General features: G+C 50.4%; 7 protein-coding genes across 7 annotated transcripts; 4 read left to right on the top strand and 3 right to left on the bottom strand.

The window, feature by feature from the left end:
• Positions 1 to 129: 129 nt before the first annotated feature.
• On the bottom strand, positions 130 to 1,843 carry CTRU02_206753 (phenylacetone monooxygenase; the record flags this gene model as incomplete). The annotated part of the gene is made up of 2 exons (XM_036732408.1): positions 130 to 1,594; positions 1,647 to 1,843. 2 exons carry the CDS (start codon positions 1,841 to 1,843, stop codon positions 130 to 132), a joined length of 1,662 nt encoding a protein of 553 aa, XP_036575884.1.
• A 726-nt stretch (positions 1,844 to 2,569) lies between these two features.
• On the bottom strand, positions 2,570 to 3,789 carry CTRU02_206752 (metallo-beta-lactamase superfamily protein; the record flags this gene model as incomplete). Its single annotated transcript, XM_036732407.1, has 3 exons — positions 2,570 to 3,158; positions 3,216 to 3,356; positions 3,440 to 3,789. The coding sequence occupies 3 exons, from the start codon at positions 3,787 to 3,789 to the stop codon at positions 2,570 to 2,572; spliced, it is 1,080 nt and encodes a 359-aa protein (XP_036575883.1).
• Positions 3,790 to 4,419: 630 nt separating this feature from the next.
• On the top strand, positions 4,420 to 6,166 carry CTRU02_206751 (allantoate permease; the record flags this gene model as incomplete). Its single annotated transcript, XM_036732406.1, has 6 exons — positions 4,420 to 4,680; positions 4,733 to 5,052; positions 5,111 to 5,209; positions 5,286 to 5,824; positions 5,877 to 6,085; positions 6,140 to 6,166. 6 exons carry the CDS (start codon positions 4,420 to 4,422, stop codon positions 6,164 to 6,166), a joined length of 1,455 nt encoding a protein of 484 aa, XP_036575882.1.
• Positions 6,167 to 6,879: 713 nt separating this feature from the next.
• CTRU02_206750 (uncharacterized protein) lies at positions 6,880 to 8,069 on the top strand (the record flags this gene model as incomplete). Its single annotated transcript, XM_070204766.1, has 2 exons — positions 6,880 to 6,993; positions 7,053 to 8,069. 2 exons carry the CDS (start codon positions 6,880 to 6,882, stop codon positions 8,067 to 8,069), a joined length of 1,131 nt encoding a protein of 376 aa, XP_070061870.1.
• A 1,736-nt stretch (positions 8,070 to 9,805) lies between these two features.
• Positions 9,806 to 10,160, top strand: CTRU02_206749 (uncharacterized protein; the record flags this gene model as incomplete). Its single annotated transcript, XM_070204765.1, has 2 exons — positions 9,806 to 9,808; positions 9,867 to 10,160. The coding sequence occupies 2 exons, from the start codon at positions 9,806 to 9,808 to the stop codon at positions 10,158 to 10,160; spliced, it is 297 nt and encodes a 98-aa protein (XP_070061869.1).
• Positions 10,161 to 10,422: 262 nt separating this feature from the next.
• Positions 10,423 to 12,183, bottom strand: CTRU02_206748 (sugar transport protein; the record flags this gene model as incomplete). The annotated part of the gene is made up of 5 exons (XM_036732404.1): positions 10,423 to 10,620; positions 10,685 to 11,165; positions 11,225 to 11,716; positions 11,780 to 11,971; positions 12,035 to 12,183. The coding sequence occupies 5 exons, from the start codon at positions 12,181 to 12,183 to the stop codon at positions 10,423 to 10,425; spliced, it is 1,512 nt and encodes a 503-aa protein (XP_036575880.1).
• A 3,208-nt stretch (positions 12,184 to 15,391) lies between these two features.
• On the top strand, positions 15,392 to 17,485 carry CTRU02_206747 (alpha-l-arabinofuranosidase; the record flags this gene model as incomplete). Its single annotated transcript, XM_070204764.1, has 7 exons — positions 15,392 to 15,498; positions 15,595 to 15,789; positions 15,957 to 16,084; positions 16,173 to 16,261; positions 16,332 to 16,635; positions 16,712 to 16,877; positions 16,945 to 17,485. The coding sequence occupies 7 exons, from the start codon at positions 15,392 to 15,394 to the stop codon at positions 17,483 to 17,485; spliced, it is 1,530 nt and encodes a 509-aa protein (XP_070061868.1).
• Positions 17,486 to 17,746: the final 261 nt, after the last annotated feature.

The following is a 17,746-nucleotide window of genomic DNA, read 5'->3' as shown; positions in this document are numbered from 1 at the left end:
CTACCTCAGTGTGAAAAGATAACCAATGCTCACAACAGACATCAAAAATTTCTAATAGCCAGAACAAAAAAGAGCAGACGCTATGGTTACCAATAAATCTCCAAAACCTGTCCCTTTCTTCTAATAAAGCTAGGCCAAAATGAAATCAGAGTACTTTCTGGCTTTCACCTCATCGCATCTCCTCCTGTACCCTGGTGCCGGTCCATTATATCGTGTCATGGACCGTTTTTGTTTGTGTGCAAGATTCTTGTTCACACCTGTCATCCAAGAATCCACCTCGTTGGCTAGTAGCCCTTCACCACATTTCCAAACATGTTCTGTCCACATACGCATCCCATCATCTGTGGCTTCAACAGATGTGATGTTGTTGTCACGGGCATATCGAATGAAGTCTGCGACCCATTCCACGGCATACTCAATACTCCGAGGAATGTTGCCAAACATCTGATGTGGACCCATAATCATAAACATGTTCGGAAATCCCTTGACTGTGAGGCCAAGGAAAGTCTGAATACCCTCGCTCCAAACATCATGAAGCTGGGTCCCGCCAATGCCCTGGAAGTCTACTGCTCGGAACGAGCCCGTGATGGCGTCAAATCCGGTTGCGTAAATAATGGCATCAAACTCAAAGTCTTCTTGATGAGTTTTGATGCCCTTATCCGTGATTCTGTCGATCGGGTCTTCGGTCAAATCCACCAATCGAACGTTCGGCCGGTTGAAAGCTTCGTAGTATCCGCTCTCTAAGGGTACTCTACGAGTTCCAAAACCGTGGTTTTTGGGAATCAGCTTTTCGGCAATCTTTGGGTCGTTGACGCGCTGACGTATCTTGTTCGCCATGAAGTCGCTGTACAGTTTATTGGCCTCTCTATTGGTATAGATGTCACCGGAGACGCCCAGCACCTTGGCAAACCCAGGAAGTGCATAAAGCTCTTCCCAATGCTTAATTCGCTCCTCTTCTCCCATATCAAAGACACTTTTTGTGTCACCGACATGGATGAAGCACGAGTAGGAATCAAGGCATTGCCGGAATATTTCAGGATACCGTTGCCGTATGTCTTTCATCTCCTCGGGGCTGATTTTCGTGTTTCTCAGAGGAGCAGTCCAGTTGGGTGTGCGTTGAAAAACGGTAAGAGATCCCACAGTCTTTACAATCTCTTGTATCGTCTGAATAGCAGTTGCGCCGGTGCCAATAATTGCGACACGCTTGCCCTCGAGACTGGAGCCTTCACCAGGCCAGCGAGCTGTATGCCACGCTTCGCCTTTATAGTCTTTTACACCAGGTATGTCAGGGAGAGTGGGTTCATTCAAAATACCCATCGCCGTGATCAAATATCGGCAAGTATAGGTGCTGCCGTTTACATCTGTTAATAGCCATGAGTTGGAGCTTTGCTGGAAATGTGCAGACTTGATGCGGGTGTCAAATTGCATATCCTTTTTGAGGTCGAATTTCTTGGTGAGGTACTGGATATATCGCAAGGTTTCCGTTTGTGGTGAGAAGTGCTCGGTCCAGTCCCATTCATCAAGGACCTCTTGAGAGAATGAGAAGATATAAGAATAGCTCTCAGAGTCAAAACGAGCACCAGGGTAACGATTCCTAGTGGTGAGTTAGAATTTAAGCTTCCGGACGAATGATGTATGGAGCGTACCAAAACCATGTTCCACCCTCTGCAGAGCCAGCCTCGAGTACTTTAACTCTCAAACCCAATTCTCTCACTCGATAAAGCGAAAATATACCACTAAGCCCACCACCCACAATGAGAACATCATAATCTAGATCTTTGTTGGCTGACTCAAAAGTTGATGGCCCAGAGCCATTTAGTTGCGTCATATCGCTCTTTGCCATTTCGTTGTTGGTGTGAATGCAAGTCAAGATTTACCGATGGACACAGCTGATGATTCAAAACGATATGGACAAATCTTTGAAGTTATGTGAAACGGAACCTCTGAAGGATTGCAGCTGCAGTTCTCAAGCGTAATAATTCTTTGTGGATCTGGTTTATTTTACCATCAATAATAGTCGTATTTCCCGGCAAGAACCGCGGGGATTTCTCGATCGTGGGGAAATGAGGGGATTCGTGGGGGCTGCCGGTTATCGGATTTCTGTGCCGGGGAATTTGGGACATCGGCAAACCCTTTTGGTGATGGCTACCCGAAACAGATTATGCCGAAACATCCTGATACCTACTCGGCTCGTGCGGGCTGAATGAAGCCACTTTCTTGTCCGTCCGCTAGCGTCAATAACTTGGCTTGGCAGTGCGCTCGTGACCATTACTACCAGTGCCTTTCTGAATCGACTGTTAGCTGTCAGCTCAAGTTCTGGTTGTGGGGAATAAGAGGAAACAAGCAAGTCTACTGCATACGATCGGCCTAAGTTCCCAATTCTATGGCTTTGATGGGTGCCATCCTTGGTGGGGTTTGGGCATTCATGGCCACACCGCCTAAGTGGGTTAAAAGCAAGGCATATCACAATCACCGACTATCTATGTTGTAGAGTTGAGTAACTTTCAAAATAATAGAAGTTTATTCTGAAAAGAAGATAAGGTATCTTTAGTTTGTTTCTGGGTTTCTTTTACAAGCCCTTGGAGTCCCAGTAAGCTTCAAGATCCCGGAAGAAAGCCCATTTGACGCTTTTCCCCCAACCTTCTGATTTCCAGGCATTAAGACTGTTGGGAAACTGCGGTACAGCGTCCCTTACTGTTGAATCATGTGCTATGATAACAAATACGTTCTCATCACAGTCAAGCTCTTGGAGGTGCCCTATAGTCTTTGCAGCTAGTGGAAGGTCCAAACCAAAAGTGGCATCGAAGAGTGAATCAGTGGGAGACCTTCCTCTTGAAGTCTGAAGCTCTTCCCATGCGCTACCTGGGCACAGTTCAGTTCCTGGATGTGGTCGGCAAGGGTGAGGTGAGATTGATTTAGGAACCGGAAGATATTTTGATGGCCTGAATATTCCTGCGTAGTGACATACATCACCGCCGAGGAGAACAAAAGTGTCAGGGCTCTTAGTCGTTCGGGCGAGGCCGCATAAGTGCCCGACAGCATGACCAGGACTATCCAGAAGATAAAACGAGCCGTCTTCAAAATAGTCAAAAGCTCGGAATCTTCCAATGCGGAGGTTCTGAGGGCCGTCGAATGATATCTCTCTCAAATTTCGGTTTCTTGAATATGTTAGACCTTGGTGTGGTAGTGCTCCTATAGACATATGTGAAACTCACGCGTAGTCCTTCTCAAGAATTGGAGATTCCGGATTGGCTGGCGCCCCTGGAAGCATTGCGTCTTTAAACCCAGGACCGACAATGAGGTCAGTTGTGCTCGGAAATGTGGAGGGATCGCCTATGTGATCCCAGTGCCAATGACTAGAGTAAATGTCAGCAATCTTTGATGACACGCAAGGGTGTTTGATAAAAAGGTCGAGTTCATTCAATGGAAACGAACCAACCTCCAAATGACTGCTTCAATCTCCTCAATTACCACTCCATTAGTCTTTAAAATGTCCACAACGTTCTCAGTCACCTCGATTTTGTAATTGGTCGTGGGCAAGTAGCTTGCAATAGAAGGTGCATAATTGTTGTAGTCCTTCCTAATCCCCAGGTCCCACACTAGCTTTCTGCCTGACGGGTGTTCAATCAGGAAACACAATGAAGGTGAGGTTTTAAAAGTCTCCAACCCCGGTACATCCGGGGCCATGAAGCGCTTGAGTATTGCTGGACCAAAGTTGACAGGATTGATCATCCGCACTGACACTGTTTCTTGCCCATCAGGGAGTTGGACCACCGGAGTAGATGACATGGTTGTCTGAGCCCAAGGACATCAAGGTAACTTGGTAACAACAACAAGCTGAGTAAATAAATCCCTAGACAATCCTAGAAACCAGCAACAACTTTGTCTTGAATTGTACTCATATACATGAGTCATATGGCATCTTATGTGCTAGGCGCGAAGACCACACATAAAATCGAAGAGGGGATGGATGATTGAAACCCCAAACTTTTAGCGCCGCGCAACTCTCCGTATTGTGGGGTGAACAGCACGGCAACCAGGATCGGTTATCCAGAAACGGCATAGATGGCCACTACCTGTTAAATGCACCACCAACCTGGGTAAACAATTTGGGATTGCCCATTTGCCGTGGTCTGCCAGACGCACATGGCTTGGAAAGACATCCACCAATACTGGGCTCCACACCCAAGGCCATGGATACTACTTCTCCATGCACATTGATCTGCTTCTTCACTCCCGAGAACCAGTCCACTCTTCCCGATGGATGCTGCCCATGGGGAAGTCTTGTTAGTTCAGTTTCCCCAGGAAATCAAAGACGCTAATGGTGTGAACCTTCTCTTATAACTTCAGCGCTGTTTTCTTTATTTGATGTTTTTGTTCATGTGTGTTATCTTGATTCAACTTTGAGTCATTTCAACCATGTCTGACGCCACCAAGTCCGCCGAAAATGTCCAGCAACTGGAGAGACCAGAAGAAGTTACAGAGACCAAGCCAGCTCACGCTGTCGACACGGTTCACAACGACGAGGCTCTCAGAATTATCGACGGGTACACCGGAGACCATACCTGGGTTGACAAGGAAGAAAGCAAGTTGCGTCGCAAAATAGATTGGAAGTTGATGCCTGTCCTCTGTATGACTTATGGGTTGCAATACTATGACAAGGCTATGCTCTCCCAGGCTGTGAGTCTTCGCGAGCCATTCGAAGTTCGAATAGACTGACACATCTTGATAGGCTCTTTTCGGACTCAGAAGTGACCTAGAACTAACGGTCGGCGATCGATACTCCTGGGCGGCCTCCATCTTCTACCTCGGGTTCATCGTTGGTGCTTACCCAGCCATGATTTTAGCCCAAAGGTTTCCGGTAGAGAAGGTTGCTTCAGCCATTGTCACCCTTTGGGGACTCTGCCTGATCTTGACTACCATTTGCAAGGACTATCGTGGCTTGTATGCACAACGATTCTGCCTCGGTCTACTGGAGAGTGGCATCAGCCCTATGTTTATGTTGATTGTTGGAAGTTGGTATAAAAAGAACGAGCAAGCTATGCGCATGGGGTGAGATATTATACCGAGTTCTTTCAACATGGGCGTTTAGCAGCTGACTTTTCGACAGAATCTGGTATAGCTGCACGGGCTATGTTTCCATCTTCTCGCCGCTCATCAACTATGGCTTCGGAAAGCTCAACGGAGGCGTCTCTTCCTGGAAATATATGTTTTACTTTGCTGGATCCCTTACGATCGCCTGGGGCATTCTTCTATACTTTGTTCTCCCCCCCCGACCCTATCAGAGCCAAGGGCTTCGATGAAAGAGAACGCTACATCTTGGTGTCTCGTCTTAGAAGCAACAACTCTGGTGTTCGCAACACCCACTACAAAATGGATCAAGTTGGCGAACTTGCTCTGGATATCAAGTTCTGGCTTGTTTTTGCTATTGCTTTCCTTTGCATGATTGCCAACGGCCCTATTTCGACTTTCGTCCCGATTATCGTCAACGGTTTTGGATTCAGTACCCTCAACTCGCTCCTTCTTACCATGCCTGCTGGTGCGTACGGTGGCACTATTCAGCTGATTATGCCGTACCTCGCATACAAATTCAAGAACTGTCGAACATGGATCATATTTGGCGCACAGCTTGGAACCACATTGGCTGCCCTATTGCTGTGGTTGTTGCCTAGATCTGCTAAGGGTGCCCTTTTATTCGCTGCATACATCTTACCCTCTGTCGGAGGTGGATATGCCGTGTTGATGGGCCTTCAGATTGCCAACACGGCCGGCTACACCAAGCGCTCTATTGCTTCATCCGGGCTTTACATTGGATACTGTCTAGGTATTACAATCCAGCTTTCATTCTGATGAATGCCGCTAACCTCGTGTGACAGGAAACTTTGTCGGTCCACTTGTGTTCCGAAAACAAGATGCGCCTAACTATGCTTTTGGATTTACCGTGGTCGTTATCACATCTCTGGCCGCAGGAATACTTGGCCTCGTGTATCGGTTCGTGTGCCTGTGGCACAACAAAAAACGAGACGAGGCAGGCATCATGGAAGGATTCGATCACGCCTATGAAGATGATCTCACCGATATGAAGGTCAGTCAACTATTGGTAATATTTTTTCGTCGTACTCATGCTAACGATTGACAGAATCCACAATTCCGTTACATTATGTAACCTATGTTGGACTGGGATGTTAAGGTTTTGGTTGAATTAGTTCGTGTTAGGCTTAAGGTACTCTTAATATCGTTGAACTGCCCGCAGTTACTACTAGTATTTCTTGCAGAGCAATTCCTGACCGTCAACAATGTGAAGTTTCGTATTTCAACGATTGTCTGTCAAACATAGTGATTGGTTAAACCTTGAGTTACATTAGCAACTCGCCCATCCATTGCTTCGTATCACAGTAAATAGTAGTGAAGAGACAATCTTTTCAGTAACCAAAAGCCTGAGAAATGCCGTTCAAATACGTACACATTCCACTTAACACACACTGGCCCGATGGCCATGTCTACGGTCAATACCTTACAATTCTGGAGTCACAGTCTTCTTACAAACACCCTTTTGCTTCATGTGTCCATTCCCATGTAGTAGCTCCATTCAATTTACACGGGCCATCCTTCACGTGTACCCCAACACCCACCAGCCTCCACACCTCCAACCCCATTACCCCGCATTTCTCTCCGTACTCCGTCCGGTTCTCGCTCCCCCAGACTATTTTGTCCCCATTTCAGTGCAACCTTGACCTCATTCCGCCCCTGACTCCAACTCCCTGAGATTTTGAGTTGACTTCTTTGAGTGCCAGATCATTCCTAGCACTGCATAAACTCTCACTGTTCAAGCTAGGAGCCACTGCAGGGGGCACTGTTATTGCGAACTTCTATCAGACGATGCCGGATACAATTAATGAATGGCTCCCCTTTGATGCTGCGCAGCCAAAACGGCGCCGTGCAGAACTTGTTTGCATCATCTGCCATAGCAAAAAAGTCAAATGCGACCTTCAGGTGGGTTTCATCAGCTTCAAACCTCGGGGGCGAGCCGCATGCCTAACTTGATGCTCAAGGCCAGGACTTCTGAAGGATATGAGAGCTGTACAAATTGTGATCTCGCAGAGAAGGACTGCCATCTACGTCCATCAAAGCGTACCAAGCGTCGACGTTTTGCAATACCCGAGCATGAACGACGAGTTCCAACCCCTCCAGCCACATCAGTATCTGGTGACGAGGCATCAAATCCACAGACAGAGACAGTCATAGACAGCATTCAAGTTCTGCCAACAGATTTTGAAGAGTTTGTTCCGCCACTGCCGCCACCACTCCCTCCTCAAACCAGTGTTCAGAACCCAGACAATCACCGCGCAGTGGCATCTCCACAAGGTCCCATACCAACCCTTAGGTCCCACAACGGCCGCCCTGCACCGTCACCATCACAGAGATCTCAGAGCAGCGATGCCCGAACAGAAGGAGTCGCAGAGAGTCATACTGGCGATATCGACACCGGGTTTCTTCAAGTCTATGCGCCGGAGAACCAGTCTAACGCCGAACAACAGGCACTCGAAGCCTGTCTGGAGCACAAGTACAACTTTTCTGACCCCCACGAGCAGGACCTTCAAGAAACCTTTGCTGAGACGTATTGGGAGTACTGTTATTCATGGTGTCCTGTCCTTGATCCCGATACCCTTGCCGGTGACATCGCCCGCTCTCCTCTCCTCGCGAATGCCCTGGCAACTGCTGCAAGCCACATTCAGCCCCCATTAGTTCCTCATGAGGGACCTGCCGAGTATTACAAAAAGGCACGAACCATCTTTTATGAAGATGAAGAATCAGATGGTTTGACGACGCTGATGGCTATCTCACTCTTTTACTGGTGGGCGCCAAGGCCACCAAGTACCGTTCATCGACATTCTTCGTGGTGGTGGACGTCGGTTCTCATTCGTCATGCGCAGCAAATGAATCTTCATCGGGAACCAACATCTAGCAATCACATGCCGAGCAACCTCAATATGAGCCTCCGGCGAAGGATATGGTGGACAGCATTCGTAAGATATATAACCCCAGAAACATGGCCGAAGACTTGTTGATCTGACACTACATAGGCAAGAGAACGACAAAGGACAATTAGAATGCCCTCGCCTAGGTAGGTTTCAAAGGCGCGATGAGTAATATGAGACTTAAAAGTTATAGGCGACAAACCACTAGGGATGAAAAGACCACACTTAGTTTTTGAACGCGACAGAAGCGACAGGTAATGGTATATTATTCCAACAACTTTGTGCCCATAATGACGCAATTTCATAGTGCTACGTCAAAGCCGCATTTGGCTCGTACAACTCTTGATCTACCCCTTCGTCTGGAAGGGGGTAAAACGTAGCGCCAGCGAGTTACATAGATATGGAAAGTGCTTAAATTTGTATTTTTCCTTGATTCAGCCGTCCATGGCTCCGATATACTGATAAATGACTTGGGGGTCGTCATAGGATAGTCATGAAATCTGGGGCTGGCAGGTGGGGACAAAAGAAACAGACGGGCAAGACAAGCTTCGCTTCACTAAATCAACAAGCTTTGGGGAGTAATAGGGTCGTACCACATGCTAGTAGATATAGGCAGGTGTAAGAAGGACTCGCTAGGGCTCTAAAAGATCAAACTGGTAAGCATGGTAGCGGAGTAAGTTGGGTAAAGTAAAACCAATATTTTATCCAAGCCAAGCCGTTGAAACAATTTTTACTCTGTTTTACCCTTGGCTTCTTACGAACACAAATCTTATTGTGTCGTGCAAGGGCTAAAAATATAGTAGTGTTAAGTAAAGTGGGAAAACACGTGTGAACTTGTCGGCCATTCTAGAACCTCTCAAAGTGGCCATCCGGGTCCCTCCAGTAAGGTATCCGCTGTAGAAGAATGAACCCTTAAGAGCAGAGTAAGAGCCACTTTTGCGTGCTTTGGAGGCTGTCGTTTCTTGGTTACTGTCTGATCTTGAGACAGGTCTGCTTTTTCGCCGAGCCACCTACATCGCCAAGTTTTCGGCCTGCGACTAACGTAGTAACCTTTAGTTGGGTAGCACGAGGGTTTACCAGCAAAACATCTCCAACTCACCTTGACGCTTTTGTCTCCTGCCAAGCCGAAATGCTATGATGTGCGAAACATATACCGGGACAAAAAAAAAAAAGTGTTTGCAAACGATTGTTGGCCCTCGGACTGCCCAGAACGCAACGCCGAGCCTCTCGGCACCGCCGACCGATACATATCCAAATATATAACCCATGCCGGATTGCCGACTCCACCTTGGCGCCGCAGTCAAGTGCCGCTCAGGCCCGGCCCCACCGAAGCACCAGCCACGCGTCACCCTTCAGCCAAGTGCCATGATGAAGTCACCGTGGAGCAATCCGGCACCTGAGCCGTCCGCGGCGTACTACATGACTTGGGCCTAACTACTAGGGCTGAAGCTATCAAGATGGGGGATACCTTGCTTCCACGTTGGAGAAAATCCCTGAATGCGCCACACCAATGTTTCCCTGGCTGACGCGTTTCCACTGCCGCAGGGCCGTAGCGTCTCTCAGCCATGTTCATGACGTCTCGGTTAGGGGGAAAAAAAGTCATGTCGTGTGCCCAGAAAGCATGGCTTGGGTAGACGATATAAGGTCCTGCATGCGGCTCATGTAGAGTAGCTGCAGGAATTCTTCATCAAAGACCCGCTTGCTTGTATTAAACGAACCACTGCAAAGCGAAACAAAACAAAGCACCAACTCGGGAAGCAGAAACAAACGAAACATCTGTTTCTAAGTACAAGAGAGAAATTTTGTATACATCACCTCATTGAACAATGGTATGGCTTCCTCTATTGTAACATGACATCAAATCAGTCTTCTGACCTTCGACTGCAGGCTCGCGGACGCGGAAGACGCCTTGCTACCGGCGCTATTGTTGGTATTGCCATTGCAGGCTTCCTCTTTGTCGCCTTTTGGGTGCTCTGCTGCTACTGCTGCTGCTTCAGAAAGAAGCGCCAACAACGTCAACCTGTCAGTGGCGGAGGCGGTGGCATGTTCTCTCGCTTCATGCCCGGACGGCAACGCCACGGTGGTCCCCAGATGATGGAGTCCGGGTACGGCCACGGATACGGACATGGGCATGGACATCACGGAGTATCACAACCTCAACCAACTTACGGATATCGATAACGGCATGATAAACCCGAGACGATAATACGGATCGATATAATTACGGAGATTTGGAGCGGGCACAATTGACGAGGCGTCAGGAACACGGGATGGAAGGAAAGTGTATGAGAATATACCCCTACGGGCAACTTGAATTTCTTAGGTTGGCGTCTGTCTGTATCCAGACAAGATGCCTAATGTTACATTAGGTACTAAGTATGTGTGGGTATTATGCGATTTGTGTGTGTGTGTGTGTGTGTGTGTGTGACTCGTAAGAAGCCGATCAAATGTGCTCGGTAGCGTTGGCCTGCTTCTGCTCGACAGCCTCGACTCTGCGCTCGAGATCGTGAGTCTCGATGGCGCCCATCGTGGGGACGAAAAGAGGAGCCTCGGTGAAGAGGTATCTCATCTCCTCCAAAGGACGCTTGGCGGTCTCGGGGAGGAAAGCCCAGAAGAAGAGGGCGTTGGTGAAGTTGCACACCTGAGAGAACGACCAGTTAGTTCGCTGCACCGAAATATCAGGGAGACAAAGCAGGTAAACTTACAATGAAGAGGATGTACCAGCGCCAGCCAATACCGTTCTTGTCGTCAAGAGCCACGGAGGTGGTCTGGCCGATGAGGGTGTTGAAGGCGAAAGAGGTCATGGTAGCGATGGAGACACCCTTGGAACGGGTCTTCATGTCGAAAATTTCGGCAGGAATGATCCAGGAGAGAGGACCGCAGGTGGAGCTGAAGCTGAAGTTGTACAGCCAGGTCATGGCGATGAAACCCCAGGAGGCGCTTCCGGAGGCGTTCTCGGAGCCGGGAGGGAACTTGGCAAGGAGGATGGTGGCAATGATGAAAGTAATGCAGTTGCCAAGGTTACCGAAGATCAGGGGCCAGCGACGACCGGTCTTGTCGATGAACATCATGCAGAGGAACTGGGCGACAAGGGCAAGGCAGGAAGAGATAGCCTGGTAACGAAGGGTCTCGTCTCCGGCAATACCAATCTTCTCGTAAATGGCGACGGAGTAGTACTGGATAGCGCTAGTAACTTGATTAGCATCGATCTCTCAGCAAACAGAACTACATTATGGAAGATTTACCTGACACCGGTCATCTGAATGGAACCCTGGAGAGCGCAAGCGAGGAAGAGACGGCGGAAGCAAGACTTGTCGGTGAAGAGCTCCATGTAAGACTTGGCGGAACCCTCGTGCTCGGTGGCGATGGAATCCTGGATCTGGTCGAACTCGGCGCGGACCCAGGCATCGTTGACATCGCCCTGAGCGTGCAGCCTAGCGAGGGTCTGAAGACCCTCGTCGACGCGGCCGTGGTCAATGAGCCAACGGGGAGACTCGGGGAAGAGCAGGATAAGCAGAGCCAGAATACCACCGGGAATGCACTGGATACCCAGACTGACACGCCACTGGTTGTTGTCGGTGGGGCCGAAGCCGACGTATGTTCCGTACGAGATCCAGGCCGCAGCAAGAGCACCGACACCAAGCATGAACTGTTGGAGGGCAGTGACTCGTCCACGAATACTGGGATGGCAAAGTTCGGCCTGGTACAAGGGAATAATCATGGTCAAGAAACCGACACTGCGGAGGAAACATTAGCAATCTGATGGCGTCGATTTTCGAGTTTCGTGGCTTCCAACTTACCCAACACCGGCAAGGGCGCGACCAGCGTAGAGGTAACCAAGGTTCTGAGCAGCAGCCTGGAGGGCACCACCGATGACGAAGATGACAGCACCGATGAGAATGGTCATCTTACGACCAAGCTTGTCACCAGTGGGACCGGCGCAACCGGCACCGATGAAGGCACCACCAGTGAAAACGGACACAACAGCACCACTGCGATGGGGGGTTAGCAAAGACGTCCGTAGGAGAAAACCAGCTCTCACGATTTTTACATACATCTCTTTGGGATCCTCGCCGAACTTAGTCTTGAAGGACTGCGAGGCGATCGCAGAGGCAATGACACCCAAGTCATAACCGTAGTTGAGGGAACCGAGCGACGCGAAAACGCTCACAAGGAACTGATACCACTTAGGGGGGAGAGCCATGATGGGCAGGTGTTCTGCGTGTGCAGGAGAAGACGGGGGCCCTTTAGTCAGTTGTCGATGGTTTGGCTTTGTCGTTGTCGGATTGAGAAACTTTCCAACTCAAAAAAATAGGCGATTCCGAGGGTCTTCGAGGGTCAAGGCCGAACCAACTCGTCGAGCTGCAATGGGACTTTCTCGCGTGGTAGCCAGCAGAAGGGATCGTCGCGACTTTATAGAATGTTCGGGGCGACCCCATGCTTCCCCGTATCCACTTTGTCCCGAGGGTCGCAGGCGTTTGGAGCAGCATTTTCGTACCCCAAAGGCATGGGAGCATGGGTTCCCAACACAAGCGTGTCGTGCCTAGCGCAACAAAGTCTAAGGCAAAATGTTGCCGTGGTACGTTCGGTTGGTGGCTACGGTCGGTACGGATACACGTTAGGCAGGGTAGCTGGGGGTGGCAGTCGAGTGGAGGTGGAGAGCGACGAACCCCTGGCTGCACATTTCCGGGACCTGCCAACCCGTTGGAGGGCCGCATCGGTCACGGTTGCCCCGGCCCTATGCACCATGCCCCAGGTTGTGCCGGGATTCGAGTTGCGCCAGTTTGCCGGTGCTGGCGCGGCGCGCTGGGCTGGGTTGGGGATAGTGCAGGTGTGTCAGGAAGCCTCTATATGTTATGTGTGATGAAAGGGGGGGGGGGGGGGTGAAGAGCAGTGTCTTTGGGTTTCTGGTACCTGGCTTTCTCCAATCTCCATACTTTTGGGAAACGCGGGCACGCGGGGAAGGCTGCTAGGATGAGGGCCGTCTGTGTGGGAGGAGTGGGATTCGAGGAGAGAGGCAAAGCATGGGGGGAAAATGGGACGGTGGTTCGGTTCATCAACACCGACGTTGATCATTGTGCTTTACAAGCGCCCGTTTGCAACCAGGCTGCATGTGGTTCGACTATCCGAGGCGTCGATGAAAGGGCCAGACGTGAAAGACGAGTCACATGGCAACTTTGCAGAACAGTTTTTTATTTTTTTTTTCTGGGCTTTTTTTTTTTTTAGACCCTCTTCCGAAGCACGGCGAGGCCTCGCCTCGCCTCTAGACCGACTTGGACTTTGCGATTCATGAAAGTCTGTTGGCTGTAACCAGTCCACAAGCGGGGAAGACCCTCCTTCACACAGTTGTTAGTGTCCACAGTCATAGCCTCTCCACGTCTTTAACAGAGACATTAGTCAATGATAGGATAGGATAGAGTACGAGGTGGAAAAACAGTATACTACTATGGATAATTGAGACTCCATTTTCTGTTCGGGAATCATCTTCCATAAACCAATTTTGTTCCGTCTCATTTTCTTGTTCAAATGGAGTACCCATCCCAACCAACCTCGTGATGAGCAATCATGGCCATGATAAGGATCCCTCCCCATGAACATACTAGTAAAAAAAGGCGCCTCAGCAAATAATGTGGGATATATGGACCCACACAGCCGCGAGGTACGTATCTCCCTTCGGCTACGGGTACGTACCGCTTCGGCAGTGGGTACGCTAGAGGAAGAATAGAGTCCGATTGGATGATTAACCACGGACACCATCAAGAATCCACCGGGACCCAATTAATATAGCCAATGTCGTCACTCACTTGAGATTGGAGGATAATCAAGCTTTGGTTTTGGCCCTATGCGCGCCAATCAGCAGCTGCGATGGCTCGTCCCGACCCCACATCCGGTCATGGATGCCGCGGCCTCGCTTTTAGTGGAATTGTGGCTCACCCTCACCTCGGGACTTGGCGAGACTCTCCGTTGTGTTCCGCTTTGCCCCCTCCATATCGCCGTTTGTCCACAATATTGACACTACTGATCTCTCTCGCCCGTCGTCTACCCGCACATACCCCATCGGCCCCCTCTTGACCGTTTTCGCGACACGCGCGCCGGTCTGGTGTGTCTTATTTTCCTACCCATCAGCAACCGGTCCAACCATATGTTGGCAGCTTTCAGCTTCTGACCTCGAACTCATGTCCTTGTCGTCAGCATACAAAAAAGTTCCCTGATATGGATATCAATATTTTACTAGCCTTGGAACTTATCCTGGTGAATATGCCCTTCTACCCAGTGCCCTGGTTTATGCCAAGTTCTACGCGGGCCTGAAACGGGTTCTGGCCTGATCAAGTTTAGCAAATAATATTTGATGGCAATGCATCGGTCCCCGTCTTCGTGCCTTAGCTTAGGTTACGTTGGAGGACTCTTCTGGCGAAAGAGAAAACACACACACACACACTCACAAACACAATTCCTCACGCCACACTGGACGGAACCCTTCACGTCTCTCAGCCAACGCCCCAATCCGGATGCTCCAAAGCCCCTCCCCATTTCCCACTTGCTGCAGCAGCAAGCATAGTATATACATACACATCATGGCTACGCCGTATGTCTGCATGCCCCTACGCACATATTTGTTGCAGCTGCTGTCTCAGTGCAGTAAATACTTCATCAAAGGACCTCACTAATCCGTCCGCACATGTGATGCCTTTTCCCACGAATCTCCAGTTATTCCCGTTTCCCATACACCTTTTCATCGTGAAACTCGTCACATCACCATATCTCTCTCATACGGTGACACACACACACACACACCCCGTTGCTGCTGTGCCTCTCGGAGCCGACTACCCCACCCCGAGCACCTGGCACCCGCATTTGCTATGTGCTAGTATCGTCGTCTTTCTCCGCATGGTATCGTTTATGATTCGCGCGCCTGTCGCACCACTTCCCAACGTCTAGAGCCGCACTCCTCTCCGCTAAACACTTGTCAACATGGTCTCGGCTTGTGCGAATCGGGGGCCACCCCCTCTCCTCTGCTCCAGCCTTCCCCCCAGTTCACCCCCGGTCCATCTCCAACAAGTCCAAGTTGTCTCAAGCGTCTCAAGCGACCACGGCGGGAACAGATCCAAAAATTGAGTAGTCAGGCGCCTAGTCTGCAATCCCTCCACTGCCGACCCAATATCTTCATCCGCTGCTTTTCTGCCACTCGAGTCTCCGTCCCCGTCGCCTCACCGCTTGCCCCCGCCCCTGACGAGTTCAAAATCGGCCTCGATCCGGCGCCGTACGGTAACCAGGCCACGTCCATTTCCACCACTCATTGACTAGCTGTTCTTTTTTTGCATAAAATTGTCAGCTACGGGATCGGACAATCAGCACACTCACGTATTCACTCACACTCACTCACACACACACACACACCACTCTGAGCAGACATGGCAACATTCACCAAGATCGCGGAGGATGCCCGCCCCAGCATCTCAGTCAACCCCGCCAACCCCATTGCCCGCATTGAGGACAACACCTACGGCGGCTTCACCGAGTACGTATTGCTGCTGCTTTTCACGCATCTCTCACTTTTGAGTAAAAACAAATAAATAAATAAAAAGTCCATACCTTACTAATGACCACGCCACAGGCACATGGGACGATGCATCTACGGTGGCATCTATGACCCTGGCAACCCGCTCTCCGACGAGAACGGCTTCCGCAAGGATGTCGTCGAGGCTGTCAAGGAGCTGAACTGCCCTGTCATGCGCTACCCCGGTGGCAACTTTTGCGCTACCTATCACTGGATTGACGGTGTTGGTCCCAGGGAGAAGCGCCCTAAGAGGTATGCAGAAGTTCCATTTCTAAAACGAGCCAGCAGCAGAAGGCCTAGAAGTCCCCTCCCCCATGTCCGTGGCATGGAATCAATCCTTTTCTCTCTCGGGGTCAGGAAAACTGGAGCGAGCGGCCCGCGGTTGGTTGCATCAGTGGCTAACTTTCAACCGACGTTAGACCTGAGCTGGCTTGGATCGGCGTTGAGACCAATGAATTCGGAACAGACGAGTTCATGAAGTGGTGTGAGGTCGTTGGCGCGGAGCCCTACTTGGCACTCAACTTTGGTACCGGCACGCTTGATGAGGGTATGTCGACACCACCTCCTTTTTCTTTTTTTCTCGGGAGCTTGTTTTCAGGGACGCGCCTTTCTCTGACAGATCTTTTGTTTCACAGCTCTCGCGTGGCTCGAGTACTGCAACTCTGACAGAGACACCTACTACGCTAACCTCCGTCGTCAAAATGGACGTGAGAAGCCTTACAACGTAAGTCCTCCTTATTGATGATGTGTAACCCCTCCGTACACACACAGACACACAGTCGCGCTCACACTATGAACAGGTCAAGTACTGGGCCCTGGGCAACGAGATGTGGGGTCCCTGGCAGGTCGGCCAAATGACCAAGGAGGATTACGCCAAGCAGGCTTACCAATGGGCCAAGGCCATGAAGCTCCTCGATCCCTCCATCGAGCTGATTCTCTGCGGTGAGACCGGCTTCAGCAGCTGGGACACCTATGTCATCAAGGAGTGCATCAAGTGGAGCCAACACGGCCTCGGTGGCAGCACTACCGCCTCCCTGATCGACATGCACAGCATTCACCTTTACACTGCGTCGAACGACCACCTCAAGAACGCCACTGGTAAGCTTTCCCCTTTTTTTTTCCTATACGCGGACCAGCCTCCGTTACCGAATCATGAGACTGACCGCAACGCAAGCTCCCCGTGCCGCCGAGCGCGCCATTGAGATTACTGGCGGCCTGATCGACCTGGCTCGTATTGAGAACCAGGTGCCCCCCACGTGTAAGAGACCCAAGATCTGCTTCGATGAGTGGAACGTGTGGGACCCTATCCGCGCCCCTGGTGAGGAGGGTGGTGAGGAATCGTAAGTCGAAAATGCTGCTCTTCCGATCAACACACGTGTGTCACCAGTACTAAACCGGTTTCAACAGATACACCCTCTCTGACGCTCTTGCCGTCGGTGTCTGGCTCAACGTGTTTGTCCGCCAGGCCAAGAACATCGGCATGGCCAACATTGCCCAATCCGTCAACGTTATTTCCCCCCTGATGACCACCAAGGAGGGCATCACTAAGCAGACCACCTGGTGGCCTCTGCTGCTCTTCAGCAAGTACATGAGGGGCCAGACCATCGCGACCAACGTCCGCTCCCCTGAGTACGAGGGACCTACCGAGCCCAACTGGATCAGAAACACCATCGAGACTCCTTACCTCGATGTCAGCGCCACCCTCGACGACAACGGCTACGTCAACCTGGCTGTTGTCAACGTCCACGAGACCAAGAACTTCCCCGTTGACCTGAGCGGCATCGCCTCCGGCGCCGAGGTCGACGTCTACACCGTCACCAGCGACAACGTCCAGGACGTCAACACCGCCGAGAAGAACCCTGTTGGCATCGTCGAGAGCAAGTGGGACGGCAAGGGCCCCTACGAGTTCGTCAAGGCCTCCATTACGCTGCTGAGATGGAAGGCGTAAGAGACGAAAAAGAAAGAAAAAAAGGAGTGGGGGGAGGGGGACAAGTCCGGCACTAAAAGTTTTTAAGGACCGAATTCTATGTGGAACCATTCTTGGGAAACTTTGCATATGATGTGGAACGATATAATTGACGACAGAGAAGAGTCCGGGACCCGCAAGGATGACGGGGCCTGGCAGGACCAGTACACTAGAATTGGAATGGGATCAAATAGACGGTTATGACATGATGCGTTAAGTGATTCATACTTTTGTTGCAGTTGA

This window comes from Colletotrichum truncatum (assembly GCF_014235925.2).
Source record: "Colletotrichum truncatum strain CMES1059 chromosome Unknown Contig_0003, whole genome shotgun sequence".
NCBI lineage: Eukaryota > Fungi > Ascomycota > Sordariomycetes > Glomerellales > Glomerellaceae > Colletotrichum > Colletotrichum truncatum.
The sequence above is the reverse complement of the archived record's forward strand: the minus strand, read 5'-3'. Positions and strand labels throughout refer to the sequence as shown.